Source organism: Daldinia caldariorum, assembly GCF_022478825.1.
Source record: "Daldinia caldariorum strain CBS 122874 unplaced genomic scaffold F4812scaffold_7, whole genome shotgun sequence".
NCBI classification, from domain to species: Eukaryota; Fungi; Ascomycota; class Sordariomycetes; order Xylariales; family Hypoxylaceae; genus Daldinia; species Daldinia caldariorum.
Window position 1 is genome coordinate 340,922 of NW_025953043.1, and position 17,574 is coordinate 358,495.

The following is a 17,574-nucleotide window of genomic DNA, read 5'->3' on the forward strand; positions in this document are numbered from 1 at the left end:
GCCCCCCCCCCCCCCCCCCCCCCCCCCCCCCCCCCCCCCCCCGCCCCCCGCCCCCCAAAGAGGGGGAGAAGGTATAAGATCTCGGGGTTAGGACCAATAGTAAGGAATTTAACAATTGGATTCCGTCTGCAAGCTTATCATGGCATCAACGCCTGCCGTAAGCAAGATTATCTAACGTGATATACCGGTTTTAGAGGCGTTTAGGTAAGATAGGTACCAGGTAACTTTGTGTGTAACTAAGTACACTTCAAGTAGAAGGCACCTGCACTCAGGCAGGTATGATCTAGTTAAAGAAAGTAAAAAAGAGGTACTGTACCTGACCTAACATACCTAATAAATATACCTCTTTAAGCTATATCTGATATCGGCAATCGGGCTCAACCTTTCCATTCTCACAAAATCTTGGAACCTTCTCCTATCCATAGAATCTGACCATCCTCTTACTCTTTCACATTTGACAAATAACGGTATTCGTCGTCAGGATATCGTTTAGGACCCTACAACCAAAAAAGTCGTCTTTCTCTACATAGAAATATTGTCAAACGCAGTTGAAAGTTTTAGAAGTCAGATCCGAGATGGCGTCCGGCTTGGATGCAGCCAATTCCATCAATGCACGCCTCTAGTGCCGAGGCGAGGCCTATAGCACCGGCTACTATACCAAAGACTTTGGCCATTTCGAAACTCGTTGCATAGGTATTAAATTTCAATGAAGAGAAGAGACGATAACGAGGCTTTACTGTGTAGAATTGATAGTTTCAGCCCCCTCGCTTACGTCCCATCCAAGGAGTCCAAGGAGAGGTAGGTATCCAATGAAATCTTTCAGCCACGCAACCTACCGATGTACCCGGGACCAACAAGAGCTTGGGCGAGGATATCAGATGATCAGCTTTCACCGTAAACCCCGCTTCTTCCGATTTATACCCATGCCCGATCACATGAGGCTCATAGTCATGTACGAATCTCGACGTCGATAGATGCTGTCAAGCTCAATGTCGCAAACCGGACCCTCATCTCATCCCCAGTTTATTTCTGGGAACAGTCGCGTTCACCATGGCCATACCTATTCCGAGTCCATAGATGGACAGAGCCTCTCCGACCAGCCTCAATCAGGCCACGACTTTAGTGAGGTTTGCGATCACCTCTTCAGATTATTACGATTCGACCAGATTCATGCTCGTCAGCAGAACCTTCGACCACCCAGCCCGAACACTTGTATGTGGATCATTGACACTAAAGAATACAAGGCATGGATCAATCCAGAAAAGATCCCGTGCCCATCATGGGTTTCTCTGGATCAAAGGAAAACCAGGTGTGGGGAAATCTATACTTATGAATTACCTCGTCGAACAGTCAAAGATGAAGACGCCTGGCGCTAAGATCATTTCATTTTTTCTTCAATGCGAGAGGGCACGAACTTGAGCGTACGGTAACGGGGCTTTATCGGGCTCTTCTTTTACAAATTATGACGATCCTACCAGATACCAAGAAGGTATTCGCCGAGCTTGGGTTCACAAATCCCGGCTTGATCGAACGAAACGGCTGGCAAGAACAGAGTCTGGCAAACCTGTTAAGGCGTGTTGTGAGAAATCTGGGAGGCCATCATTTCATATGCTTCATTGACGCGCTTGACGAATGTCCGGAAGACCTGGTACGCTCCATGGTCTCACTTTTCCAAGATATCGGCCATGGAGCCGTCGGAAAAGGCGATCGACTGAATATATGCTTTTCGAGCCGGCATTACCCCAATATATCAATCAAAAAGGGGTTACATATCCGTATAGATGGTCAACGTGGTCATATGGCCGATATCCAGCATTACGTTGACACCACTCTCATGATCGATTCGCTACACTATGGCGAGGATATCAAAACTCAGATTCTTGAAAAGGCCTCTAGAGTATTCCTTTGGGTAGCTCTGGTAGTTCCAATGTTGAACAAAGATTTCGATTCAGGGAACATAATGGCTTTAGATAAGCGATTGAACGAACTACCGTCCGAACTAAGCACCCTATTTCGCGACATGCTGGTACGCGACTCGGAAGATAACAAAGCAATGCTACTCTGTATTCAATTCGTACTATTTGCACGTCGTCCGCTTAACTTCAAAACCCTATACCATGCTATTCAAGCCGGCCTCGGTGACTCCATCTCGGAGTGTTCTCTCATCATAGACGAGATGATGCGCCATTACATTCTTCATTCGTCCAAAGGTTTAATAGAAGAAGTCTCCGATGGAGTTATGCGGTTCATTCACGAATCTTTGCGTGACTTTTTTCTGCACTCAAATCATGAGCTCCAAAGTGTCGTCCAGGGGATTTGGCCCGATTTGAAGGCTGAGTTTATAGACGAAGACTTTGAGGCCAACTTTATAGGCAAAGGTCAAGATGCTATAAAGGAAGCCTGTCTTGCTGAAATAATGTTCAGGACACGAGACGACGACTTGATGGCCAATGTCGGTATTGGTGGCAGATATGTGGGAGATAAGTTGGCTCAATTTTATCCTTTTCTTGACTATGCAATCACTTATGTCCTGTTCCATTCCAACGAAGCACAGTCATATGGAGTGCAGCAGGCAGACTGGATTGACCAGTTCCCAGTATCCGCCTGGGTTAGATTCCTTAAGGTATCTCCGTCGGGGTGGTTCCAATACGATACCAACGTAAAAATAATATATATCCTAGCTGATCATGGCTTAATACATCTCGTCAAACAATCCGCTCATAGATTAGATTACACTACTCTCGGAGGCCAGAGGTCCTACGGTCCACCCCTCGTGGTAGCACTAGGAAACGGGCATGACCAAGTTGCTCGATACCTTGGCTTTCAGGTTTTCCTAGATCAAGGTCTCAATATTCGAATAGATGAGGAAGAAGAAGCTTTTTTTTCTCAGATAGAACATCAATTTCCTCTCCCCAAGTACTACGAGCTTGACCTTGACAAACAAAGCTTATTTATCAGCTTAGCACAAATTGGGTGCGCAGTAACTATGAGGGCACTGGCTCTACAAGGAGAAGACATCAATCAATCAGATAAGAGAGGGCAGACCCCTTTGATGCATACCATCATCAACCTGTCTTACAAGGCGACTCGATGGCTCCTCTCGTGTGAAAATATCGATACGAACACTGTGGACAAGCAGAGCCGGACTGCATTAATGCACCTATTCCTAAATCCAGGAAGAGACGATGAAGTTGCTGTCGGCATATGCCGTCTGTTATGTGGGAATACAGGTTCATCTATCGTGAACGTGCGAGACATAGACGGAAGAACAGCGCTTTCGTACGCAACCAGGCACAGACGCCCAGAAATCACAAGAATGCTTCTAAACATAGGGGCAGATCCCAAATCTAGGGACAACAAAGGACGTACACCTTTATTTTACGCAGTTTCGCACGGACATCCAGAAATCACAAGAATACTTCTAGAGATAGTGGCAGACCCCAACTCTAGGGATAACGAAGGACGTACACCTTTATTTTACACAGTCAAGGAGGAACGCCCAGAAATCATAAGAATGCTTCTAAGCATAGGAGCAAATCCTAATTCTAAGGACGATTTGGGCCGCACCGCTTTATCTCGCGGAGTTGAGTGGGAGAATATAGAGATAGTCCAAGAGCTGCTTGCTTGTCCAAGCGTCGACCCAGATGCAAGAGACAATCTAGGACGAAGCCCATTACGATGGGCAGCGACGAGGATCCTTGGTACACGTGGAAGACTCGTTCTTCGAATCCTCCTTAAGACGGGGAAAGTGAACGCTAGCATGGAAGCTGATGATGGCTTGACGCCGTTAGACGAGGCAAAAGAAGGGCTGAAGTACGCAAAAAGGTTTAAGATGGCCGTGCTGATCGATGATATTGAAGAGGTCATTAAAGCAATGGAGAGATAAGATGCCGGGGAGTGGTTGGATCTGGAAGGGGAAGGCCTTTAAGCTCCGTATAGGTCATGAAGACTATCTGGTTGACTATGGACCTTGGAGCAACGTATTCTCCTGTAAAATAATATGTATACTTTGGTTTCCGCTACAGAGTTCATTCCTGAAATGAAAAGCCCATCAATCAAGGCCATTAAATCTCGTGTTGGCGTTGATGATAAACCTTAGGTAGGAGTTAGGTACCTAATTTACCTACCTGAGATATCATCCTACAATCGCCCCTTTTTATCGTTCCGGATAGGTACCAGATCGAGCTCGTCGGCTAGGCGATTGGCCAGTGAACCCTTCGGCGAGGAGTAGGTCTACGATTCATGCAAATTTCATGGTTAGGACAGTATCTTCAGCGACTCTTCCAACTTGCTGCGCAAAGGCATGCAAAGCAGCGTGATTCTCGTATCGCATCTGATTAGACTCATAAAAATAGGTAGGTATGCTTTACATCCAACGTGCAGCTCGTACGATGCCGTGATCTATAGTAGCCCCCCTTCTATCTTTTAGGTACCTGTCTATCCATCCATCCATCTATATTCCCTACCCCTACCCCTACCCACAGACGAGCTCATCAGCCGTAAACCCCGGCTTCTTCGCATCCATAGACGGCTCTGTAATCCCGTCGACGCCATCCGTCTTCGGTAATTCCAATTCCACACCCGCTTCGTTTTCAGCCCCCTTTACGTTTCCGTTTCCGTTTCCGTTTCCTTTCTCTTCAACTCCAGCTTTCGCCGCCGGCTCCTGCTTATTCTTTTCCTTTTCCCTTTCCTTATTCTTGTTCTTCTCCTTCTTGCTCAGGCTTATGCTCCCGTTCGCCAGCGCCTCCTTCGGAAGCGGGCGCACGATCGGCTGCGCGATCCACCACGGCCTCTTGCATTTCTTAACCGTAGCCACCGAGCTCTCCGGGTCGTCTTCAGCAGCAGTAGCGGTATCCGCCTCGATTTCCTCCGTTTTGGTTTCCCGTCCCGATTCGAGTTCCGGTACCGGCTTCCGTTTCGGTTCCGGCTCCGGCTCTTCTATGCTCTTGCCCCCCGTCCTCTCGTACTCGATCAGTCCCTCGGCCACGCGCCGCTCAACCATATCGAGGATATTCTCGATGGCGGGGACGTCGCCGGCGTAGCACTTCGCGAGGGCGTCGCGTATATCTATGTGTCTGGAGATGAAGTGTCGCAGGAGGTGGAATAAGTGAGGGCGGACAGCGACGAGGTTCGGCGAGGTGCATTTCTCGTTCTTGCTACCGCCATCCTTCTTCCGCTTCTTCCGCGCTGGGCCCTCTTCTTCTTGATCTGCGTCTTTTTGCTTGCCTTCGGATAGCCAGCTCTCGTCGTCCCCTACGACGAATAGGGGTCTGCGCGCCGGTGGATCCTGTTGCAGGACGTATTTGTGTATGATATCCATGTACCGTCTGAACACGGCATCTACTCTATACCCGCCTTTCCCGTCTATACCTCGCCAATACTCTCGTCCTTCTTGCCCGGGGGGCGGTGGTCGCGCAAAGATAGCTGGATCGCTTAGATTTCCTTCCGCGCTCATGACAGCGTCAGCGCCGGTCGCCTCGAGACACCTTTCTATATCTTCGTGCTGAAGAATATTGCCATTGGCGAAGATAACGGTTTCCTTAGGCAGATTCTCTCTCAGGTAGCGCAGATATCCCCAGTCCGCAACACCGGTAATGTGGCCCTTCTGCTCTCGTCTTCGCCCGTGGACGGTAATGATACTCGCGCCAGCAGCCAATACGTTCTTGGCGTAAGCTAAGGTTTGCTCCTTAGTCTCCAGTATACGAATCTTTGCGGTAACAGGTACGGGTAGATTGTTGTGGAGAGTGTTAATCAGTTTGTAAATGAGCTCCTGGTCCTCCTGTAGAAATGCGCCGTAGTGGCCTTTGCGCGCGATTCCTTGGGGACAGCCGAGATTTAAGTCGACTGCGTCGCAATAAGGTGCGGCGAGGGTCGCTGCGGCTAGCAGGTGTTCAGGGTCGTTCGCGCAGAATTGTACGAATAGGGGACGATCGAACGCCGGATTACCATCAAGGAATGGGGGGCTTTGACTTTGTTCGGTATTTTCGGGCGCGGGAGCAGAGGAAGAAGGTCGGGTTGCTTCGAAATGCGATTCTCTATATTTGGCCGTCTCGCTAAATAGCCGAGCATGGAACATAGGCGTATAAGCTAAGAGTTTCGAGTTTTCCTCTGGTGTAAGAAACGATCGAGTGAGCATGCGCCAGGCCTAGGATTAACAGTTTGTTCGTCAGTGCTCGGCCTTTCTCGCTATAGGATACCTCAGGTTAGGTAGGTAGGTAAATAAAAGACATACGAACTCTGACTGGTCGACCATAGGAGCAAGCACAAACTTGGGACTGCCCATGCTTTCATAGAACGCCCGTCCGTGCAACTTGGGCTTGGTGTTGGTATTAGCCGCCATCGTGGTTCCATGGGCCGTATTTGAAGCCATTGCGACGTGCTTTCTGGTGATTATTTTGCAGGCGAGGCTGGGAATATTCCAGCGCGTTCGCACTTTCGTAGCAATGTCCAGAATGATGGCTGCGAGTAATTTATTTTATTTTATATCTTTTTTTTATTTTGGTTTTTATTATTTTTGACTTGGGACTTGAAGAGTATGATGAAAATGAGGTTTGCATAGCAGAGAATGATTGGTTCAGCTGAGAAATTCTACTTGTACCTGGTGTACAATAATTTTGGCGGGGCTTATCGGTGTCTGGACTAAGGTTATCAGAGATACGGCTACTATTACATCAGGTTACCTAAGGTACCTCCTATTGGTAATGTCCGACTCATGCTTTAATTACTACATCGAAGCTATAAGAGTACCGAGGTAGTTACATGATAGCTGGAATAAGCAGCGTTATCACGTACTATATATCTGTTGACTTATAAGGGACCCAGGTGCTTAAAGTTGGGTATGTAATACTGTGTATAATACATACCGTATAGCATGTAGTCTCGAATATTTATAGTAAAGAATTAGGTGCACCGTGTAATTAAAGACTTCATAGGCTCCCACGAAATATAACAAAATCCGAAATAATACCTAATCCGTAGCTTTACATAAGACCCCTTGAAGTCAAGAGTTTGTGGGGAAAAAAATAATTGTTAAATAAGACTTAGCATAAGGGAAAACGAACCAAGCGAGCTGCGCCTCGTTTAGTCTCCCCTTCTCCCTCTTCGTATTAATCGTCCGAGGTACCTTTTTTATGCACCAAAATCCTGGCATTCCTGGAAAGATCGCGGTTCGCCGTTGTAACCTCTTGGCAACCCTCCTAACGCCTTACGGGTTAGAAAGACGTCGGGGAACCAAGCATCGAGGAAATGGGGTTTCGCTTGAATTATTCCTTCCCTTTCACACGCCTCTGCCCAAGTTGCCTGGTACGACCATGAATTGTTTCGTTTTTTTTATACAATATAAGACAAAACGAAACTAACATGCATAATAATAAATGTATAGGGCCGTAAACTTGGAAAACTTGCTCGATACTAAAATGATATTCACTCTTGTTCCCGGTTTCGAATACCTAGTGGTCAAATATTTCCCTTAATAGTACATTACTTCCATCCACTAGTTAGAGAGCAAACATTATCATAACACCTCGAAGTCGTGAACGATAAGACAAAATAGACTGTTATTCTCTCGTTCAAACTTCAAATGATAACTCCCTCATGTCCCTTGGTTAAAAAATTAGGATGGCAGAATACAACATAGATACATAAATCTATGATTGGTTCCCAAAAAAATCCATCTTGTTTTGGTTGTGTCGTCGGATCGGTGTCTCTCTAACTCCAGTTCAAATGGTAAAGGACACAATGCAGACAGGTACCACCGTTATCCATCACCAACCGGAGGAGCTGGAGGGGTCTCTGCCTTGTTTTTCACGCGCTAGCCCTAGTGCTGCAGTATTCCTCCCTTCCGCTCCGAGGAACACGAGGTGCTTTCGGATCAGCATATCTCTCTACCTATTAGGGATATCCCCCGTCCAGATATCTGACCGTCTCCCATGATACGCCTGCCACATCGGACACACCACCGCCATTAACTCAAGTCCAAGCCAGAAGCTTGTTATCACGGAATTAAGTCGAGGCCAGGGGTAAATGGCTGATGCAGATATGTTCCGACGAAAGTGATGCCCTCTCAATGGACCCGTCAGGTTCCCGCCGTTACCGGTACTACTTGGATATTATAGCAACGAACAGCTTCTTTTTTTTGTGCTCAGAAAATAGCTCCATAATGTAAATTCGAAAAACGCCGCGACACCTTACTATGCTGACCATGCGCAAAACGCCTTAGAGACTCTCGAGAGTGACAAATACATGATTGCGGGTCTATAGGCCTGTAATCGAGAAGGGAACCAATTTTACTGTGATTTCGTGTTATAACGCTTATCATCGTTAGAAAAAGTGCGTATAAATCTTGGACGTCTCATGAACCTCCATTTCCTATAGCTATATGTGAGCGAGATTCCTAAAATAATGACATAGTTTTCGTTTTCTTTTTCTTTGCTTACCATTTTGAATGTGTTCAACTCTTCCTTGATCTGTTGAGCCAGCATGGGAGTTAGACGATTGCAAGTCGCGATATCACCACGACGATCGTACTCTCCACTCGGCCATGTATCGTAAAATACTATGCGCGGGCTGAAAGTAGCATTTCGTTTGCCGGATGATCCCTGAGGCGTCGTAGGCGCACTCTTCGTGTCTTGGCGAAGGCGTAACGCCGACACAAAGTAATCCTCGTTGCCAATAGCAAGGGGTTCGTTTCGTCTATGCGCTTGGCTTTCGTCGTCGTTTGGTGTACTTGGAGCAGTAGAGCTAGGGGAGTTGGAAACGTTAGGAATTCCTGGGAGATCCAAGCCGGTACCTTGAGCCGAGGGGCTAGGCGAGTTGCTACGAGCTATAGTCGTGTTAGATAAAGCATATGCAAGTCTTAATGTTCAACATACTCTTCAGGATACCCTTCCGGATAGTAGCAAGAACTTCCGCTCGTTCCCTCTCACCACCGATAATGCTTTTCCTCGCGGCCGAGTTGTCCAAGTTCGAGTTGCCCAAAAAGTCGGACGGATGGCCGTCAATCATCGAGGTTTCCGCATGACTAGTCTCCAGAGGGGGGAGAGTAGGGGCTTGCTGTGAAGTGGCAGGACGGGCATTAGCTCGCTCGCGCTCAGCTTCGACAGTAACCATAGACACAGCGGCTTGGGAACCCTCGGGTATCGTCTCCTCACCAGGCGCTCCGATGATCGATTTGGGCCTAAATAATCCAACTAGTGACCTGCCACCTTTCTTCATTCCCCTTCCCATCTTGCGGAGCATAATCGACGCAGAAGATGCCGTCGAGGAAACCGAAAGGTTATCCGTTGATCCCGAGAACAGTCTGGTGCCAGCGTAGATACTGCTGCCGATACCGCTCTCCTCCTGCTTTTGCGCGATCCTTGCCTGTTCTGCCTCGTAAAGATCCTCGGGTTGAGGATTCTTGTGCAATCTCGACGGGTCATTTTGGGACTTCTTTCCCACGTCGGGGATATCCTGTCCGGTAACCTTTCGGAGTTCGGCTGCGCTCCCGAAGGAAAAAGCTCGTCTTAGTCGCGACGTCTTGCCCTTCGACTTCCCACCTTTCTCGTTGATGGCCGCGAGTTGTTTAGCTGCCGGACTATCAGCCATCGAAGTGGACGGTGCGGCAGGCTTGGTTGAAGCCGGCTGCGGTGCAAGAGCCGGTGGTGCTGAGTCGTCAGATGACCCAGGAGCCATGGTTACCGGCTTCGACAACGGAGATGGATTAATAGTTCGTTTGCCGACATCAGTCGATGATGAGCCGCGAGGCGGTATATTTACTTGCTTTGATGGATCCTGCCCAGACTTCCGTTCCGTAGAAGTGGAGGAGGCGGGGCTGGCCGTGGGGGCAGAGGTATTGGAGCTTCGATTGGCAGACTATAACAGCACCTTCAGTTAGCATCTCATTGTGGCAATTCAACCCCTGACCGTTATCTGATTGGATAATGGTTGGGAACTTTTTTTTTCTTTCCTTCTGACCCTTGTTATGCCGCAAAACTCACCGATGATGGCCTAGAACTACTGCTTCCACTCGAGACGAGACTTTCTGAACTGCCGTTGCTAGTCCGCACTGTGTTTTTCTCTATCGCAGGAAGACCAGGAACATTCCGTACAGCGTTTCTCTGATTCTTATCTAAACCGCCCTGCTTCTTTAAGGCGGCTAGTGCTTCAGGGCGGAATGATTCCTCCGCTTGCTTCTTCAATTCCTGCGGGGTCAGGGGGTTTGGGTAATCGGAAGAATTGATCGAATGTATGCTACGCCGCCGATATCTTTTAGTTTCTTCCTCGGTAGGATGTCGGTATAGTTGCATATCATCCATCGCAATCCCAGCTCCGTAAGCACTATGCGGTCTATTCGCAACGGCTCCAGGATTTCTAGACATTCCTACTTTCCTTTCTGGCATAGCTCGAGGATTGTAGAGATGGACCACGTTAGCCATACCGGAACCCGATGGCATTGCCGAGCCATGCGGTTGTTGCACCTGCGGAACGCTAGGAGCCGAGTCTGTAAACCTCGGCGATGGTCGTCTATACCGCTCCGGGGAGGATTTCGCAGCTGCAACTTGGGCAAAAGTAGGCTGGTTCGCTGAGAGATTTAAGGGAGGTAGTTGAGGTCGAGGTACAGATGTAGCTCGCGAGTCGTCTTGAGAATGCCCACCAGACATTGTAGTTTGGCCTGAACTACTACTCCCCGACGAGTTCGAGTTCGCAGGATAGCGAGAGCGAGCCGCAGCACTCGGGTCCACCATATGCATATTGGGTATGCTTGACGATGAACGGTAATTGCCGTATTGTTGCCATTGTCCGCCGTTAGCTAGACTCGGCGTAGCCGTGAAGGCATATGGTTGAATGGAAGTCGGTGCATTGCCACGATAAGAGCTTGATCCTCCTCCGACGCTGCCAGACAAGTTATGATAGTTATTCCTTTGTTGATTGCCCATGTATGCCTGGTTAGGCTGGTTTCCCGAGGGCGGCGGCATTATTCCTGAGTTCGTGTTGGGTCTGGTCTGAAGCAACGTTACTGTTCCACTTTGTTGAGGATAGGTTTGGACCAGAGCAGCCATATTCAAAGACTGAAGGCCCAAACGGTCGGCTAAATGGGCTAACGAGCGAAGTGACTCGGTTCGATTCGCCTGCTCAACTTATTTATTAACGATGATGAAATTCCGATGAGAAGAGGCTCTCCGTGAACGACGTAAAAAGATGACGCTGCGTATCTATGTTAGCAGGTAGGAACACTATAGTGACGAAACACAAGTAGCGACAAATTGTGATAGCCGAAATTCTACTTTTGCTAAGTCCACGGTGCCCAGAAGAAAAAAAATAAATCCTAACCAAGTAGAAGAATGCACACCTTGAAAATACCGACGTCTCGTAAATTGTACGCTTAACCACGTAGAAATGTCGGTCGAAGGGATGACGAGGAACGTATTGGGATGTTAACGATGATAAAGTCGGGGAATTGGAAGGGCGCCTGCGACCAGGGAAAAACGAGTGATGATCTCCAGTAAGAAGCCCACTATTACCGTGAGCGATCTTTTTTTTTTTGTCTAGAACGCCGGCTATCTCACGGCGAACTAGTTCTGGAGGAGCGGTGGTTCGGGTTCGGTGCCACGATCGACACGAAGGGGGGATAAGACGAAATTCTAGTGGGAGGACATGGGAAAACGTCGTCACGATCACCCTTACCCGTGCTGCCGGCCAGGAAAAGATATTCGGTTTTTTATTTTTTATTTTTTTGTGAGTTTCTGGATTTAAGAGATGTAAAAGACTCCTCAATTGATGATGCTGAGCAGTCTAAGACAAGCACCAAAGGAGATTTGTGCTCGAATGGAGACGTAGAAGACCTAGAGAAAAAAAAAATTCGGGAAAGGGATGGGCTATGGACAAAAGGGGAGAAAACCGTGGGATGGTGACAAGACAAAAAAAATTAAAATAAAAAAATAGAAAACAGAGTGCAATTTCTTAATAACGCTATGTACTATGTAGTCAAGTAAATAGAGAATATGACGAGGAGAATAAGGAAGAAGGAGAGATAGGTGTAAAAGGGGGGAAAGAGAGTTGATGTTATTCAGAAGGGCATAGGGATGGAAAGGGAAAGAAGATTGGAAGTTGAGGTTCGAAATCTGTCTTTCTGGCAGTGCCAGCTACCCATCAGATGGTTAGCGTAGCGTACCTAACCTAATAATTGTAGCTATTGTACCTAGGTTAGTACAATACAATGCAATACAAGACATGCCTGCCTAGTAGGTTTAAGGTAGTTAGTACGGTGGTAGCATAATATTGTACAATACCTACAGCGTTGGATCCAATTCTAAACCAATTCGACTAACCTAGGAGGTACCTAGGGGTGCTGCTACTACCTAACTGTATTGTACCTAATGTAGGGATATGTACCTAGGTAGGAGGAGGTAAGGATGAGGGTATGGGGATGGGTGGTGTGCATACAAGCTACAGGCCATATGGGTTAGCGAACAGTGGATCGCAGCCAAAGCTAGAACGCGAGCAACTGCAGATTCGCTCAGCCGAACTAGCCAAATATGGGTAAGGCCAGTATTTGTACATGGTAGGTTAGGTTAAGCATGTCCATGTTTAGTTAAGTAGGCAAATCCAGTTTGTACCTAGACCTCTTATCTCCCAGGTTATCAGACGATTTGGCATTAAATTCCTAGGTCGTTAATAAAACAATCTTTCTACTAAACTACGACTCAAAATTGGAAGTGGCACAGGGACTACCAAGTACATAACGTACCTAACCTAGGATACATGTATTGTATGGAACAACGCATGTAAGTGGATGAGCGTGCAACACTGCAACACTACAACATTCTTATACGAAAGGGCAGGAAACCACGCGCACGAGATTCTATCCAATTATCCAAAGGCCAATCCAGTTCATGTAGATATGGGCTGATATAAGTGCCTTAACTGTCCGGACTGCATGACATATTACTAGAATTATTACACCTTCGCCGTCGCTTTCGCCATTACGAAATATCAGATGAACGGGAGTGCTAATCTACCAGCTTACCTTAAGTTAGGTTAGGTACTTACCGAGTACGCACGTGCATGCAATAGATGAAATTGATCAAAAGTAGGATGGATAAGGGGCAAGCTAGCAAGCGTCGAAAGACCATTGTTGTTCCAGTTGTTGTTGTTGTTGTTGTTTGCCTGTAGCAGATACGTGTTTCCCCTAAAAACATTCAGACATTTTTCAGGTACCGCGACCGTGCCAGGTATCTCAGATTGCAGGGCTCTTCTCATCTAAACATGATGGCTAATCCGCTTTCGATCAAGCCCGTATGCTAATTTGTATGCCAATTGTAGTGTATGCCAATTAGCCTCCACCCCGGCGGGATTGTTGATGAGACAAGGGGAGCTACAACATGACGATTGGCTGAGGTCGACGTCGCGCTAGACAAGAAACGACAAGGAATCGGGTACCCTTTACGTGCTTTTGCAGCATGACGCGGCAACCAGACGAAATATTTTACACTACACTACACTATACCACACTACACCACACTATCTTCAAGGTATGGGGTAAGAGAGTACTTAAAGACGTAAAGGACCTCAGCGCCGGAGAGAATTCGCCGCACATCATTCTGCAACCATGGTTCGATTTGCCCATAGTCCAAAAAATTCATGGTCCAAAGTATCCATACGTGGTGCTGCGATCACTACCTACCTTAGGTAGGTATGTACAATAGTATGTACAACTATGTCGGCGCGCGGGGAGTGGCAGACAAAAAGTAGGTACCTAAGCCCGCCCTAGCGATCTTCGAGAATACCTGAAGCAGCCAAGTTATTTTATTTGGATCTTTGCAGCAAGCAACCACCGTCGTACAAAAGGAATCGAATCTCGGTGGACATAGCGCACTCTTCATTGTGTCGATCCTGGGCAATGACGTGACTTGCCATACGTGGAGGCTCATACACACACTAACTCGCTCATGAATGAAGACGATAGATGGATGCTTGCAACTTCTGGGGGACCGAGGTACATCATACCTCATAGGTTAGGTCCACCGCCTATTTCATACGCCCTTGAACACCGTGTTGCTTCCCGTCCCTTTTTATCGCTACTGGTTGGTTGAGTTCAGTATCATCTGAAGTCTTCGAAACCTTGAAAGGGTTCGGCCCTTGTAAGTTGTGCTGCCCGGCACTCCCCCAAGGAATATAGGAAGTGAAGCACCCCAAGCGATTCAGGTACACATCCCCAAATAGTACAATGAGTGTGGATCAGCAGGAGAAAAAAAGATATCTTGATAGATCTACGACAAGAGATACTGGATGTGGTCACAACGTAGGGTCGCTCCATGCATTAGATAGTTTAAAGCCCATGTCTTGAACATGCCCTGCTTTCTGTGGGCACAGTAGCACGAGATATTGCTAATACTGTACTGGTTATTTAGGAGTTCGCGGGACAAGCGGCGGAGATCGCTCATTTCAAGCGTCCAAAAGGAGCGTAGGAACCAACTCTCGCTGGCGATCAATGCCATTCGCTACTCGTTTTAGCTAGTGACCAAATAATTATGCAGACGCGATTCCATTAAAATGGCATGGAGATGACACAGACAACTTTACCTAGACAACACAACAACAAGAACACGTTAGCTACATAGCCTCACTTCAATACCCGAGGTATCCGCACAGTAACCGAAACTGTAGCTATGCGATAATCCAGCATGGGACAAGCGGGTTCATTGGCTAGTTCCAATGGAATTTATTAGTATCGTGATGTCTGTAACGTGCTAGATATCTTCTAGAACGCCATGGACAACACAAGAAGAGTATTATCTCTCTATCGCGACATCACGTCCACGCTATGTACCTAATACAGTACCTATACGTATACTTACATCACCCCGTGTCCACATCGTCAACCCAGCTCCACTAACGATATGATGATCGATCTGACGATCTAATAGCAGATACTAGCAAATACCATTGTGATCCCAATCGCTATTTGAAATCGCTTAGAGGCAAAAATACATCAGCATAGACGGGTCGATTTCTGTTTTCGTCATCCGTGGAAAGACCCCCTTTTCCCCACGCCCAAGTACGTACCTGATTTCTATTACTATTATTAATACTATTTAGAGCAACAGTCTCTATTATTACATAGGCAGATAGGTACCTAGTAGATATTTCTTTGCTCCGATGAAAATATACCGAACGGTGCGTGTTAATTCGTGTATTCGTATAAACCTCGTATGCGCATCGTATACCAATCTATACTAAAGAGTTAGTCTACATTACATCATCACAAATCACATACAACGTCTCTTTAGGGACATTAATGGGAAGGAAAAGACAAACTAGCATGTTCGATCGACTGCTTACCTTGGCTCGATATCTTTTGCTGAGCCTCCATCCGCATTATGTACCTGAAGCAAGGAGACAACAATCCTACAGCATCAAGCATTTAACTACGATGTATTCAACGTGAGTGGTTCAAGATATATATTTTTTTCCTTGCCTCGAAAAGAAGGTATCACTTCGAAACGGCAGTTCGATTTTCTAGATGTATCAAGTGTAACCCAACGCCGTCTTAGATATGAAATTAGCAACCAGTAAGACGCCACTCAGCGTCCCAGCAGGGAAGGTCTACCTGTAACTCCCAAGCTTGGCGATATGCGACAAAGACGGTGCCAAGTTTATGCTTTGAGAGGCTGTTCTCCAACGCCAGGGAGCATTCGTGCTTCATCGATTTATAATACTTGGAGGGAGCAAAGTATTCGACTCGTATCTGTCACAATTCTCTCCGAAATACCCTCTATGGGTTAGTTTACGGCTTATAACTGCAGTGCCAGTCTTTGCTCTAACCTGAATGTTACCTAGGGAGTTAGTCTATTAACATAGAATTAAGAATTAAACCAACTCCCGCATCCCCAACAAGGGTTCCTACATCTGCATTGCGGAGTCTTGCATTTCTAACTCTCCGCTAGGTAATAGGTTCTATACCTAGAGGTGCCCCTTGATTATTCTGATAAATTCAAAGCTTATCGTGTCATGTAAAGGCTCTCCTTTTCCTTCTATATTTCACTACAAGCATCAGTCCCCAGGGGAGGTATTAACAAAATAGTAACATCTACAATTCTGGACAGCTAAGAATTACCCCAAGATCCAAAACACCGGGCATCGTATACATATCTCGTATATAGATAGTTCCGTTACCTGCAGCCCGTTAGTGGTATGTTGTTGTACGACAAGCAAGTACGAATACATGCATCATGTATGAGGTATGCAGGTCTGTAAGATCCCATCGTGATGATAGCCGTGTTCCAATCTATCAACGAGCAAACAATGCATATTATTCAGACAAGGAATTCACACTCCATCTGGATCTCGACCGCAACCCCAAGATCACCGCGCCCTTTTTCTCCTATCAATCCGAGTCATGTGAGCGGCATTGTGTTCGCTAAAGTCGTCGCGAAGCACAAAAGAGCATTTCGCGAACCCCCATCGCGAATAATAACAGCAGCAGCAACAATTTTTACCCAGTACAGGTCCATGGATACGAAATACCTACCTACCTTAGGTCTAGGTGCCTAGGTAGATAATTACGAATATCCCGCGCGCCAAGGTTCGGGATCATGAATTTTATCGGGAGTTCTGCAGAAGCCGAGCCTTTGCCCGTGCGACTTACTTAAAGGCCAAGGGGGGGAAGCGGGGAGGGAAGTAGGAAGAAAAACCCCGATCTAAGAAATTCGAAAGCCCTCTCGAATCAACTTCGCGTATTCCAGCCACTCGGAGATTCAAAATTAGGGAAAGGGTAGGTTGAGGTTCTACTAACTTCGGTACCTAAACTACCTCCTACCTAACCAACCTGGTCGAGTTCCACGCTTCGACGCCGACGACTTGGTCGCGAGAGCTTTGCGGAACCCTTTTTTTTTTTTTTTTTTTTTTTTTTTTTTTCGCTTTACTTGTATTCTGGGCGTACGGCATAGGTTAGGTATGGTATTTAGGTAGGCATCTTATCCGAATCCGAAGTTGCCTCAGGACCGCCTACCTACTTACCTGTCTGCTTGTGTATCTGGGCTTCTCGCGTTTCGTCTTGAATTGATGGATCTCCGTTGCACGCAAACAGTACCCAGACGCCCATGTATCCGAGCACATAGCAACGCTCATCACAGCTCGTACCACAGCAGACGACCTACCCTCTACCAATTTTATTCTATCTTTCTAAATTTTATATATATATGTTTTTTTGCCCTGAAGCTCCGCTCCGAGTTTCGGACTCGCGTGCCGGGCGTACTTCATGCGTGGTGGCGTTATGTACCGCATACATACATACATACATACATGCCTAGTCGACGCCGACGCACCGACAAGTCTGCCTCCTAGGTAGGGACCTCCTAACCTACAGCCTAGGTCCCTAGTCCTAGTCCCAGTCCCAGTCCCATGAGCGAAGCGGGTAGCCGCATGAAGAAATGGGCGTCGCCTACCGCGCGATGCGTTAATGGGCAGATGCCGGCATCCGCTAGACACCTCTACTGTACCAGAATACGGGGAATCGGGGCGTCGGAGCATGAGTGAAAAATGGTTTATGGAGGTTAGGTACCTAAGATAGGTACCTCCGATATGTCATTTTCC

The 17,574-nt window shown here is 47.1% G+C and overlaps 2 protein-coding genes across 2 annotated transcripts; both read right to left on the reverse strand.

The window, feature by feature from the left end:
• Positions 1 to 4,301: 4,301 nt before the first annotated feature.
• On the reverse strand, positions 4,302 to 6,555 carry F4812DRAFT_426051 (FMN-linked oxidoreductase). The gene is made up of 2 exons (XM_047933980.1): positions 6,233 to 6,555; positions 4,302 to 6,145 (listed from the first exon to the last, which is right to left on the reverse strand). Exons 1-2 carry the CDS (start codon positions 6,368 to 6,370, stop codon positions 4,475 to 4,477), a joined length of 1,809 nt encoding a protein of 602 aa, XP_047790566.1. The 5' UTR covers positions 6,371 to 6,555; the 3' UTR covers positions 4,302 to 4,474.
• A 1,764-nt stretch (positions 6,556 to 8,319) lies between these two features.
• F4812DRAFT_450904 (uncharacterized protein) lies at positions 8,320 to 11,039 on the reverse strand (the record flags this gene model as incomplete). The annotated part of the gene is made up of 4 exons (XM_047936146.1): positions 8,320 to 8,367; positions 8,436 to 8,821; positions 8,871 to 9,852; positions 9,978 to 11,039. 4 exons carry the CDS (start codon positions 11,037 to 11,039, stop codon positions 8,320 to 8,322), a joined length of 2,478 nt encoding a protein of 825 aa, XP_047790567.1.
• Positions 11,040 to 17,574: the final 6,535 nt, after the last annotated feature.